The 12,500-nt window shown below is 48.8% G+C and overlaps 1 protein-coding gene across 6 annotated transcripts in view; it reads left to right on the top strand.

Moving 5' to 3' along the window:
- The first annotated feature begins 4,618 nt into the window (after positions 1 to 4,618).
- LOC124027695 (breast cancer anti-estrogen resistance protein 3 homolog) overlaps positions 4,619 to 12,500 on the top strand; it is a 20,950-nt gene continuing 13,068 nt past the window's right edge. Inside the window, exons 1-3 of one of the 6 annotated variants that reach the window (XM_046340063.1) lie at positions 4,619 to 4,731; positions 10,503 to 10,542; positions 11,436 to 11,552. In XM_046340063.1, the coding sequence (XP_046196019.1) occupies positions 11,457 to 11,552 (96 nt within the window). In that variant the 5' untranslated portion in view covers positions 4,619 to 4,731; positions 10,503 to 10,542; positions 11,436 to 11,456. Of the gene's footprint in view, positions 4,732 to 4,924; positions 5,067 to 5,357; positions 5,562 to 10,502; positions 10,543 to 11,435; positions 11,553 to 12,500 lie in introns of those variants that run through there. The other 5 variants (XM_046340066.1, XM_046340067.1, XM_046340062.1 and 2 more) reach the window with 5 other exon arrangements.

Raw genomic sequence — 12,500 nt, 5'->3', positions numbered from 1 at the left:
GTCTGTCTGTCTGTCTGTTCCAGTCTGTCTGTCTGTCTGTCTGTCTGTCTGTCTGTCTGTCTGTCTGTCTGTCTGTCTGTCTGTCTGTCTGTCTGTCTGTCTGTCTGTCTGTCTGTCTGTCTGTCTGTCTGTCTGTCTGTCTGTCTGTCTGCTGTTCCAGTCCATTCACTAACAACTGTCTGTCTGTCTGTCTGTCTGTCTGTCTGTCTGTCTGTCTGTCTGTCTGTCTGTCTGTCTGTCTGTCTGTCTGTCTGTCTGTCTGTCTGTCTGTCTGTCTGTCTGTCTGTCTGTCTGTTCCAGTCCATTCACTAACAACTGTCTGTCTGTCTGTCTGTCTGTCTGTCTGTCTGTCTGTCTGTCTGTCTGTTCTGTCCATTCACTAACTGTCTGTCTGTCTGTCTGTCTGTCTGTCTGTCTGTCTGTCTGTCTGTCTGTCTGTCTGTCTGTCTGTCTGTCTGTCTGTCTGTCTGTCTGTTCCAGTCCATTCACTAACTGTCTGTCTGTCTGTCTGTCTGTCTGTCTGTCTGTCTGTCTGTCTGTCTGTCTGTTCCAGTCCATTCACTAACTGTCTGTCTGTCTGTCTGTCTGTCTGTCTGTCTGTCTGTCTGTCTGTCTGTCTGTCTGTCTGTCTGTCTGTCTGTCTGTCTGTCTGTCTGTTCCAGTCCATTCACTAACTGTCTGTCTGTCTGTCTGTTCCAGTCCATTCACTAACTGTCTGTCTGTCTGTCTGTCTGTCTGTCTGTTCCAGTCCATTCACTAACTGTCTGTCTGTCTGTCTGTCTGTTCCAGTCCATTCACTAACAACTGTCTGTCTGTCTGTTCCAGTCCATTCACTAACGTGCGTCTGTCTGTCTGTCTGTCTGTCTGTCTGTCTGTCTGTCTGTCTGTCTGTCTGTCTGTCTGTCTGTCTGTCTGTCTGTCTGTTCCAGTCCATTTCTAACAACTGTCTGTCTGTCTGTCTGTCTGTCTGTCTGTCTGTCTGTCTGTCTGTCTGTCTGTCTGTCTGTCTGTCTGTCTGTCTGTCTGTCTCTGTCTGTCTGTCTTGTCTGTCTGTCTGTCTGTCTGTCTGTCTGTCTGTCTGTTCCAGTCCATTCACTAACAACTGTCTGTCTGTCTGTCTGTCTGTCTGTCTGTCTGTCTGTCTGTCTGTCTGTCTGTCTGTCTGTCTGTTCCAGTCCATTCACTAACTGTCTGTCTGTCTGTCTGTCTGTCTGTCTGTCTGTCTGTCTGTCTGTCTGTCTGTCTGTCTGTCTGTCTGTCTGTCTGTCTGTCTGTCTGTTCCAGTCCATTCAGTAACTGTCTGTCTGTCTGTCTGTTCCAGTCTATTCACTAACTGTCTGTCTGTCTGTCTGTCTGTTCCAGTCCATTCACTAACTGTCTGTCTGTCTGTCTGTCTGTTCCAGTCCATTCACTAACAACTGTCTGTCTGTCTGTCTGTCTGTTCCAGTCCATTCACTAACTGTCTGTCTGTCTGTCTGTTCCAGTCCATTCACTAACTGTCTGTCTGTCTGTCTGTCTGTCTGTCTGTCTGTCTGTCTGTCTGTCTGTCTGTCTGTCTGTCTGTCTGTCTGTCTGTCTGTCTGTCTGTCTGTTCCAGTCCATTCACTAACAACTGTCTGTCTGTCTGTCTGTCTGTCTGTCATCTGTCTGTCTGTCTGTCTGTCTGTCTGTCTGTCTGTCTGTCTGTCTGTCTGTCTGTCTGTCTGTCTGTCTGTCTGTCTGTCTGTTCCAGTCCATTCACTAACAACTGTCTGTCTGTCTGTCTGTCTGTCTGTCTGTCTGTCTGTCTGTCTGTCTGTCTGTCTGTCTGTCTGTCTGTCTGTCTGTCTGTCTGTCTGTCTGTCTGTCTGTCTGTCTGTCTGTTCCAGTCCATTCACTAACAACTGTCTGTCTGTCTGTCTGTCTGTCTGTCTGTCTGTCTGTCTGTCTGTCTGTCTGTCTGTCTGTCTGTCTGTCTGTCTGTCTGTCTGTCTGTCTGTTCCAGTCCATTCACTAACAATTGTCTGTCTGTCTGTCTGTCTGTCTGTCTGTCTGTCTGTCTGTCTGTCTGTCTGTCTGTCTGTCTGTCTGTCTGTCTGTCTGTCTGTCTGTCTGTCTGTCTGTCTGTTCCAGTCCATTCACTGTCTGTCTGTCTGTCTGTCTGTCTGTCTGTCTGTCTGTCTGTCTGTCTGTCTGTCTGTCTGTCTGTCCTGTCCTGTCTGTCTGTCTGTCTGCTGTTCCAGTCCATTCATGATGTCTGTCTGTCTGTCCTGTCTGTCTGTCTGTCTGTCTGTCTGTCTGTCTGTCTGTCTGTCTGTCTGTCTGTCTGTCTGTCTGTCTGTCTGTCTGTCTATCTGCTGTCTGTCTGGTCTCCAGTCCATTCACAGTGTCTGTCTGTCTGTCTGTCTGTCTGTCTGTCTGTCTGTCTGTCTGTCTGTCTGTCTGTCTGTCTGTCTGTCTGTCTGTCTGTCTGTCTGTCTGTCTGTTCCAGTCCATTCACTAGACCTGTCTGAGTCCATTCACTAACTGTCTGTCTGTCTGTCTGTCTGTCTGTCTGTCTGTCTGTCTGTCTGTCTGTCTGTCTGTCTGTCTGTCTGTCTGTCTGTCTGTCTGTCTGTCTGTCTGTTCCAGTCCATTCACTAACTGTCTGTCTGTCTGTCTGTTCCAGTCCATTCACTAACTGTCTGTCTGTCTGTCTGTCTGTCTGTCTGTCTGTCTGTTCCAGTCCATTCACTAACTGTCTGTCTGTCTGTCTGTCTGTTCCAGTCCATTCACTAACAACTGTCTGTCTGTCTGTTCCAGTCCATTCACTAACTGTCTGTCTGTCTGTCTGTCTGTCTGTCTGTCTGTCTGTCTGTCTGTCTGTCTGTCTGTCTGTCTGTCTGTCTGTCTGTCTGTCTGTCTGTCTCTGTCTGTCTGTCTGTCTGTTCCAGTCCATTCACTAACAACTGTCTGTCTGTCTGTCTGTCTGTCTGTCTGTCTGTCTGTCTGTCTGTCTGTCTGTCTGTCTGTCTGTCTGTCTGTCTGTCTGTCTGTCTTGTCTGTCTGTCTGTCTGTCTGTCTGTCTGTCTGTCTGTTCCAGTCCATTCACTAACAACTGTCTGTCTGTCTGTCTGTCTGTCTGTCTGTCTGTCTGTCTGTCTGTCTGTTCCAGTCCATTCACTAACTGTCTGTCTGTCTGTCTGTCTGTCTGTCTGTCTGTCTGTCTGTCTGTCTGTCTGTCTGTCTGTCTGTCTGTCTGTCTGTCTGTCTGTCTGTTCCAGTCCATTCAGTAACTGTCTGTCTGTCTGTCTGTTCCAGTCTATTCACTAACTGTCTGTCTGTCTGTCTGTCTGTTCCAGTCCATTCACTAACTGTCTGTCTGTCTGTCTGTCTGTTCCAGTCCATTCACTAACAACTGTCTGTCTGTCTGTCTGTCTGTTCCAGTCCATTCACTAACTGTCTGTCTGTCTGTCTGTTCCAGTCCATTCACTAACTGTCTGTCTGTCTGTCTGTCTGTCTGTCTGTCTGTCTGTCTGTTCCAGTCCATTCACTAACAACTGTCTGTCTGTCTGTCTGTCTGTCTGTCTGTCTGTCTGTTCCAGTCCATTCACTAACAACTGTCTGTCTGTCTGTCTGTCTGTCTGTCTGTCTGTCTGTCTGTCTGTCTGTCTGTCTGTCTGTCTGTCTGTTCCAGTCCATTCACTAACAACTGTCTGTCTGTCTGTCTGTCTGTCTGTCTGTCTGTCTGTCTGTCTGTCTGTCTGTCTGTCTGTCTGTCTGTCTGTCTGTCTGTCTGTCTGTCTGTCTGTCTGCTGTTCCAGTCCATTCACTAACAACTGTCTGTCTGTCTGTCTGTCTGTCTGTCTGTCTGTCTGTCTGTCTGTCTGTCTGTCTGTCTGTCTGTCTGTTCCAGTCCATTCACTAACAATTGTCTGTCTGTCTGTCTGTCTGTCTGTCTGTCTGTCTGTCTGTCTGTCTGTCTGTCTGTCTGTCTGTCTGTCTGTTCCAGTCCATTCACTTACAACTGTCTGTCTGTCTGTCTGTCTGTCTGTCTGTCTGTCTGTCTGTCTGTCTGTCTGTCTGTCTGTCTGTCTGTCTGTCTGTCTGTCTGTCTGTCTGCTGTTCCAGTCCATTCACTAACAACTGTCTGTCTGTCTGTCTGTCTGTCTGTCTGTCTGTCTGTCTGTCTGTCTGTCTGTCTGTCTGTCTGTCTGTCTGTCTGTCTGTCTGTCTGTCTGTCTGTCTGTCTGCTGTTCCAGTCCATTCACTAACAACTGTCTGTCTGTCTGTCTGTCTGTCTGTCTGTCTGTCTGTCTGTCTGTCTGTCTGTCTGTCTGTCTGTCTGTCTGTCTGTCTGTCTGTCTGTCTGTCTGTTCCAGTCCATTCACTAACAACTGTCTGTCTGTCTGTCTGTCTGTCTGTCTGTCTGTCTGTCTGTCTGTCTGTCTGTCTGTCTGTCTGTCTGTCTGTCTGTCTGTCTGTCTGTCTGTCTGTCTGTCTGTCTGTCTGTCTGTCTGTCTGTCTGCTGTTCCAGTCCATTCACTAACAACTGTCTGTCTGTCTGTCTGTCTGTCTGTCTGTCTGTCTGTCTGTCTGTCTGTCTGTCTGTCTGTCTGTCTGTCTGTCTGTCTGTCTGTCTGTCTGTCTGTCTGTCTGTCTGTCTGTCTGCTGTTCTAGTCACTAATAACTGACATGGTGCTGACAGACCTAACTCATAGAAGGGACGTGGGTTGGAATCAGCTGACTGGTAGAATTAACCCGGATTTACAGGTGAGCTGTCAGAACTGGGTGGGAGGGATGGGGGGGTGGGGGTCCAGCTCAAAGCTTTAGAGTGGAATCCGAGGAATGTTGGAGATAGCGGCGTTACCGTTTCAATGAGGGAGGGGAAGGGGAGAGAGAAGCCAGGAAACGTGAGGACTCATCAGAAACACACGCAGTGAAAAGCGGGAGGCACCGGAGAGAGCTACTTCCTGGCGTTGTAAGTTCGTCCTGTTGTGTGTTTTGTGGTGTGGACTTTGGATCTCTGCTTGCGGCAACTGGCCAGAAGAAGAAAAAATGTCCGTCTGAATTTGAGATACTTTTTGCGATGACTCGAGATCTCGCAGGTAAGCTTTGTCAAGATTATTTGTTTAAAAAAAATGTAGGCTAAAGTTATCGACATGTAGATCTGTGGCTTTTGGAGAAATGGGCGTTTCATTTGTTGTTGCAGTTGAATGCTTGTGATTGGTAGAGTTGTGACAGGCTAGCCTGGAACCAGATGTTGAACAACTGATTTTTATATAATAATATTGTTTATTGGAAACGGATGACAGGACAAACAAAAGGTCATAGGTTATTCAACTGTAACAATCGAGACTAACGGAAGTTACACATACAGGTAGACTATTACTCACCTGTACTTTAGTAAATCCGTTGTCATTGCGACAGGACATGATAAAAAACATATTTCCTCTTACAGGACAGATGTTTTTTGAAATGGCTCACACTCATTTCCGTTAAATAATGGAGAGGGTTTGCGACATCGGGGTAGAAATCTGAAAGCTAGACTGCTGTAGCCAAAAGACGGGACAACGCCCCTCCTCGGGACCGACTGACACACGGTAGGGCCTGATGCCGGTGCCAACTCTCACCCACTAGTATTCAGTCATCGATACTAGTTTCGATAGAATTTGAGTGGTTCCTCCATCATCCATCAGCCTTTTAACCGAACCAGGGGCGGAGAGGACACTTTTTAAAATGAAAGATGGTTTCTACTGCTGAGGGGATTATTTAAACTGATCCTAGATATGTGTTTAAAAGTCCAAGTGGAACCTCAGGAAGATGTTAATACGCTACTCATCCCCATGGCAACCCCCCATTCAAATGGTCCCAAACACACAGACCGGTAATGTCTTGTGCGTCCGGTTTGGGATGCAGCAGACCGGTCAGGCTGCAGGCAGGCATTTTACCGGGATGTTGGAACTGGAAGGAAACTAAATGGCTATTAAAAGACGGAAAGACAGACATCTCCTCTTCGCACAGTGAACTCACATAGCCTAGTTAACCTTGGGCAGCGGCCTCCATCCTGTGTGCGCTCCCGAGAGCGTCATTGACAGACATCTCCTCTTCGCACAGTGAACTCACATAGCCTAGTTAACCTTGGGCAGCGGCCTCCATCCTGTGTGCGCTCCCGAGAGCGTCATTGACAGGGATCTCTCTCAATCCTGCAGCGCAGTGATCTAAGACACGATTCCAGACTGTATCCTCATCCGGCCGTGATTGGGAGTACCCATAGGGCAGCGCACATTTGGCCCAGCTCCACCCGGGTTTGACCGGGGTAGGCCGTCATTGTAAATAAGAACTTGTTTACTGACTTGCCTCAGCTGGTCCGAACACTATTGACTTGCTTCCTGCTTTGAAGTTCTGATTTTCTCCTCCAAAACCGCCACCTATAACGGCACCGCCTCGCAGATATCAAATCAAGTCAACAACCTTTGACAGATCTTATCACATGAATCCTGTTTGATTGATGTATAATGGAACGTAACGGGTGGGAGGGAGCAGGTTGACACTTGGCGAGAGAAGGGTGCAATTGCAGTCTGCAATTCGGAGCGTTCCTGCATGTGGGCGTTCCTGCATGTGGCGTTCCTGCACGTGGGCGTTCCTGCACGTGGGTGTTCCTGCACGTGGGCGTTCCTGCATGTGGGCGTTCCTGCATGTCGACGTTCCTGCGTGTGGGCGTTCCTGCGTGTGGGCGTTCATGCACGTGGGCGTTCCTGCACGTGGGCGTTCCTGCGCGTGGGCGTTCATGCGCGTGGGCGTTCCTGCGCGTGGGCGTTCCTGCGCGTGGGCGTTCATGCGCGTGGGCGTTCATGCGCGTGGGCGTTCCTGCGCGTGGGCGTTCCTGCGCGTGGGCGTTCCTGCACGCGGGCGTTCCTGCACGCGGGCGTTCCTGCACGCGGGCGTTCCTGCACGCGGGTGTTCCTGCATGTCGGTGTTCCTGAAGAAACTATAATACTTTTATTTCCCTTTGGAAGAGTCACAAGCATGAAGATATCCTGTTCTAAGGGGGGTTGGGGGGCGTTCATGCAGGAACCAATGGGATCCTCGAGGGGAGGGGCGGTCATGCAGGAACCAATGGGATGCTTGAGGGGAGGGGCGGTCATGCAGGAACCAATGGGATGCTTGAGGGGAGGGGGCGGTCATACAGGAACCAATGGGATCCTCGAGGGAGGGGCGTTCATACAGGAACCAATGGGATCCTCGAGGGAAGGGGGCGTCATACAGGAACCAATGGGATCCTCGAGGGAGGGGGCGGTCATACAGGAACCAATGGGATCCTCGAGGGGAGGGGGCGGTCATACAGGAACCAATGGGATCCTCGAGGGGAGGGGCGGTCATACAGGAACCAATGGGATCCTCGAGGGGAGGGGGCGGTCATACAGGAACCAATGGGATCCTCGAGGGGCGTGTTCCTGAAGGAACTCATGCGATGCTCGAGACGGGGTCCTGCAAATGCAGTAATACCCACACGCAGGAACGCCCCGAATTGTGGGCTGCAGTTGCACCCTTCAGCTTGGTGAGGGGAAGTTTGGCAGTGTGTGTTACAAGACAAGCCGGCCTCTGACTCTCTGCCAGGAACAGAAGAGAGGGACCAATAGACGGGTTGCTGTTTACGGGGTTGGGAAGACTGGGCCTGTTCTAGTGTGTAGAACAGACAGAGAGGGAACAATAGACGGGTTGCTGTTTAACGGGGTTGGGGGAAGACTGGGCCTGTTATAGTGTGTAGAACAGACAGAGAGGGAACAATAGACGGGTTGCTGTTTAACGGGGTTGGGGAAGACTGGGCCTGTTATAGTGTGTAGAACAGACAGAGAGGGAACAATAGACGGGTTGCTGTTTAACGGGGTTGGGGAAGACTGGGCCTGTTATAGTGTGTAGAACAGACAGAGAGGGAACAATAGACGGGTTGCTGTTTAACGGGGTTGGGGAAGACTGGGCCTGTTATAGTGTGTAGAACAGACAGAGAGGGAACAATAGACGGGTTGCTGTTTAACGGGGTTGGGGAAGACTGGGCCTGTTATAGTGTGTAGAACAGACAGAGAGGGAACAATAGACGGGTTGCTGTTTAACGGGGTTGGGGAAGACTGGGCCTGTTATAGTGTGTAGAACAGACAGAGAGGGAACAATAGACGGGTTGCTGTTTAACGGGGTTGGGGAAGACTGGGCCTGTTATAGTGTGTAGAACAGACAGAGAGGGAACAATAGACGGGTTGCTGTTTAACGGGGTTGGGAAGACTGGGCCTGTTATAGTGTGTAGAACAGACAGAGAGGGAACAATAGACGGGTTGCTGTTTAACGGGGTTGGGGAAGACTGGGCCTGTTATAGTGTGTAGAACAGACAGAGAGGGAACAATAGACGGGTTGCTGTTTTACGGGGTTGGGGAAGACTGGGCCTGTTATAGTGTGTAGAACAGACAGAGAGGGAACAATAGACGGGTTGCTGTTTAACGGGGTTGGGGAAGACTGGGCCTGTTATAGTGTGTAGAACAGACAGAGAGGGAACAATAGACGGGTTGCTGTTTAACGGGGTTGGGGAAGACCGGGCCTGTTATAGTGTGTAGAACAGACAGAGAGGGAACAATAGACGGGTTGCTGTTTAACGGGGTTGGGGAAGACCGGGCCTGTTATAGTGTGTAGAACAGACAGAGAGGGAACAATAGACGGGTTGCTGTTTAACGGGGTTGGGGAAGACTGGGCCTGTTATAGTGTGTAGAACAGACAGAGAGGGAACAATAGACGGGTTGCTGTTTTACGGGGTTGGGGAAGACTGGGCCTGTTATAGTGTGTAGAACAGACAGAGAGGGAACAATAGACGGGTTGCTGTTTAACGGGGTTGGGGAAGACTGGGCCTGTTATAGTGTGTAGAACAGACAGAGGGGAACAATAGACGGGTTGCTGTTTTACGGGGTTGGGGAAGACTGGGCCTGTTATAGTGTGTAGAACAGACAGAGAGGGAACAATAGACGGGTTGCTGTTTAACGGGGTTGGGGAAGACTGGGCCTGTTATAGTGTGTAGAACAGACAGAGAGGGAACAATAGACGGGTTGCTGTTTTACGGGGTTGGGGAAGACTGGGCCTGTTATAGTGTGTAGAACAGACAGAGAGGGAACAATAGACGGGTTGCTGTTTAACGGGGTTGGGGAAGACTGGGCCTGTTATAGTGTGTAGAACAGACAGAGAGGGAACAATAGACGGGTTGCTGTTTTACGGGGTTGGGGAAGACTGGGCCTGTTATAGTGTGTAGAGGATGCTGTTGTTGTTTAGGAACATCACATCAGAGGATTACATTTACATTTAAGTCATTTAGCAGACGCTCTTATCCAGAGCGACTTACAAATTGGATGTTGTTGTTGTTATGGAGCATCATATCAGAGGATGTTGTTGTTGTTATGGAGCATCATATCAGAGGATGTTGTTGTTGTTATGGAGCATCATATCAGAGGATGTTGTTGTTGTTTAGGAGCATCATATCAGAGGATGTTGTTGTTGTTATGGAGCATCATATCAGAGGATGTTGTTGTTGTTATGGAGCATCATATCAGAGGATGTTGTTGTTGTTATGGAGCATCATATCAGAGGATGTTGTTGTTGTTATGGAGCATCATATCAGAGGATGTTGTTGTTGTTTAGGAGCATCATATCAGAGGATGTTGTTGTTGTTTAGGAGCATCATATCAGAGGATGTTGTTGTTGTTATGGAGCATCATATCAGAGGATGTTGTTGTTGTTGTTTAGGAGCATCATATCAGAGGATGTTGTTGTTGTTTAGGAGCATCATATCAGAGGATGTTGTTGTTGTTTAGGAGCATCATATCAGAGGATGTTGTTGTTGTTATGGAGCATCATATCAGAGGATGTTGTTGTTGTTATGGAGCATCATATCAGAGGATGTTGTTGTTGTTTAGGAGCATCATATCAGAGGATGTTGTTGTTGTTATGGAGCATCATATCAGAGGATGTTGTTGTTGTTATGGAGCATCATATCAGAGGATGTTGTTGTTGTTATGGAGCATCATATCAGAGGATGTTGTTGTTGTTTAGGAGCATCATATCAGAGGATGTTGTTGTTGTTATGGAGCATCATATCAGAGGATGTTGTTGTTGTTATGGAGCATCATATCAGAGGATGTTGTTGTTGTTATGGAGCATCATATCAGAGGATGTTGTTGTTGTTATGGAGCATCATATCATCCATCATATTAGAGGTTGCTGTTGTTGTTATGCAGCTAGTTGAGCTCAAAGTATATACCTTTAAAATAGGCTTTAACAAAAATCAAACAGTCTTTAGTAAAGAGAAGGAGAGAGAGAGACAGACAGACAGACAGACAGACAGACAGACAGACAGACAGACAGACAGACAGACAGACAGACAGACAGACAGACAGACAGACAGACAGACAGACAGACAGACAGACAGACAGACAGACAGACAGACAGACAGACAGAGGAGTATGACAGAGAAAGTCCACGTTAGTAAATGTGTTATTTCTGTCTTTCAGTAAGAGGAGGAGTGTCACTGCATACCTGAGTCAGCTGAAGGTGAGCTCTCACACACACACACACACACACACACACACACACACACACACACACACACACACACACACACACACACACACACACACACACACACACACACACACTCACACTCACACACTCACACACTCACACACTCACACACACACACACACACACACACTCACACTCACACACACACACTCACACACACACACACACACACACACACACACACACACACACACACACAGGGCCGGCTCCAGGCAGCGACATAAGCGGTCGTTTAGGGCCCCAGACTCAATTAGCCAGCTAACAATTTGTTGATTGGTAAGTTATCCCTAGCCAGTTATCTTGTAGTAATCATGGCCGAATACCGACCGGGCACATGGCCGGGGCCCTGACGGAAACCGTTGATTTAGTTATTGATGAGTCGAACTGCATGACATCTGTTATAAAATGGCTAAACGTTCTCTCCGCTCCATGACAAAATATGTTGAACTAAAGAAAACTTGTTTTAAAACTACAACATTTTACAAAGGCCAGGGCCCCCAAAAGGCCAGGGCCCCCAAAAGGCCAGGGCCCCAAAAGGCCAGGGCCCCCTAAAGGCCAGGGCCACCTAAAGGCTAGGGCCGGCCCTGCACACACATACATGCTGAAACAACACTCACCAAAACACTCAGTCCTGTGGGTGTTTTTCCTGTAACATTACAGTTAGCCTCATGTTTATCAGGAATGTAACACCATTTCTTTAACGTTGCGGTAAGGTTAGTTCAATGTTATTCTTGTTGTATAGGTGTGCGTGGGGGTTGCATGTCAGTTTAAGGTTGTTGTAACGTTGTGCATGTGTTTGGAGGTCGCAGGGGGGGATGGATTTTAGTCTAAGGTTGTTGTAACATTGTTGAAATGTTGTATAGGTGTTTGGAGGTAGCAGGGAGATGGACTCTCTGAAGAAGGAGTTGGAGGAGGAACTGAAGCTATCTACTGATGACCTGAGGAGTCACGCCTGGTACCATGGACCAATAGGCAGAGAGGTACATACACACACCTGGTACCATGAACCCAAAGGCAGAGAGGTACACACACCTGGTACCATGAACCCATAGGCAGAGAGGTACACACACACACCTGGTACCATGAACCCATAGGCAGAGAGATACACACCTGGTACCATGAACCCAAAGGCAGAGAGGTACACACACACACCTGGTACCATGGACCCAAAGGCAGAGAGGTACACACACCTGGTACCATGAACCCAAAGGCAGAGAGGTACACACACACACCTGGTACCATGGACCCATAGGCAGAGAGGTACACACACACCTGGTACCATGGACCCATAGGCAGAGAGGTACACACACACCTGGTACCATGAACCCATAGGCAGAGAGGCACACACACCTGGTACCATAGACCCATAGGCAGAGAGGCACACACAAACACGCACCTCTGGTACCATCGACCTATACACAGAGAGGTACACACACCTGGTATCATGGACCCATAGACCGAGAGGTACACACACACACCTGGTACCATGGACCCATAGGCAGAGAGGTACACACACCTGGTACCATGGACCCATAGGCAGAGAGGTACACACACCTGGTACCATGGAACCATAGGCAGAGAGGTACACACACCTGGTACCATGGACCCATAGGCAGAGAGGTACACACACCTGGTACCATAGACCCATAGGCAGAGAGGTACACACACCTGGTACCATGGACCCATAGACAGAGAGGTACACACACACACCTGGTACCATGGACCCATAGGCAGAGAGGTACACACACCTGGTACCATGGACCCATAGGCAGAGAGGTACACACACCTGGTACCATGGACCCATAGGCAGAGAGGTACACACACCTGGTACCATCGACCTATACACAGAGAGGTGTACACACACACACCTGGTACCATGGACCTATAGATAGAGAGGTACACACACCTGGTACCATGGACCTATAGAT

Source organism: Oncorhynchus gorbuscha, unplaced genomic scaffold, assembly GCF_021184085.1.
Source record: "Oncorhynchus gorbuscha isolate QuinsamMale2020 ecotype Even-year unplaced genomic scaffold, OgorEven_v1.0 Un_scaffold_3480, whole genome shotgun sequence".
Taxonomy (NCBI): domain Eukaryota; kingdom Metazoa; phylum Chordata; class Actinopteri; order Salmoniformes; family Salmonidae; genus Oncorhynchus; species Oncorhynchus gorbuscha.
The sequence above is the reverse complement of the archived record's forward strand: the minus strand, read 5'-3'. Positions and strand labels throughout refer to the sequence as shown.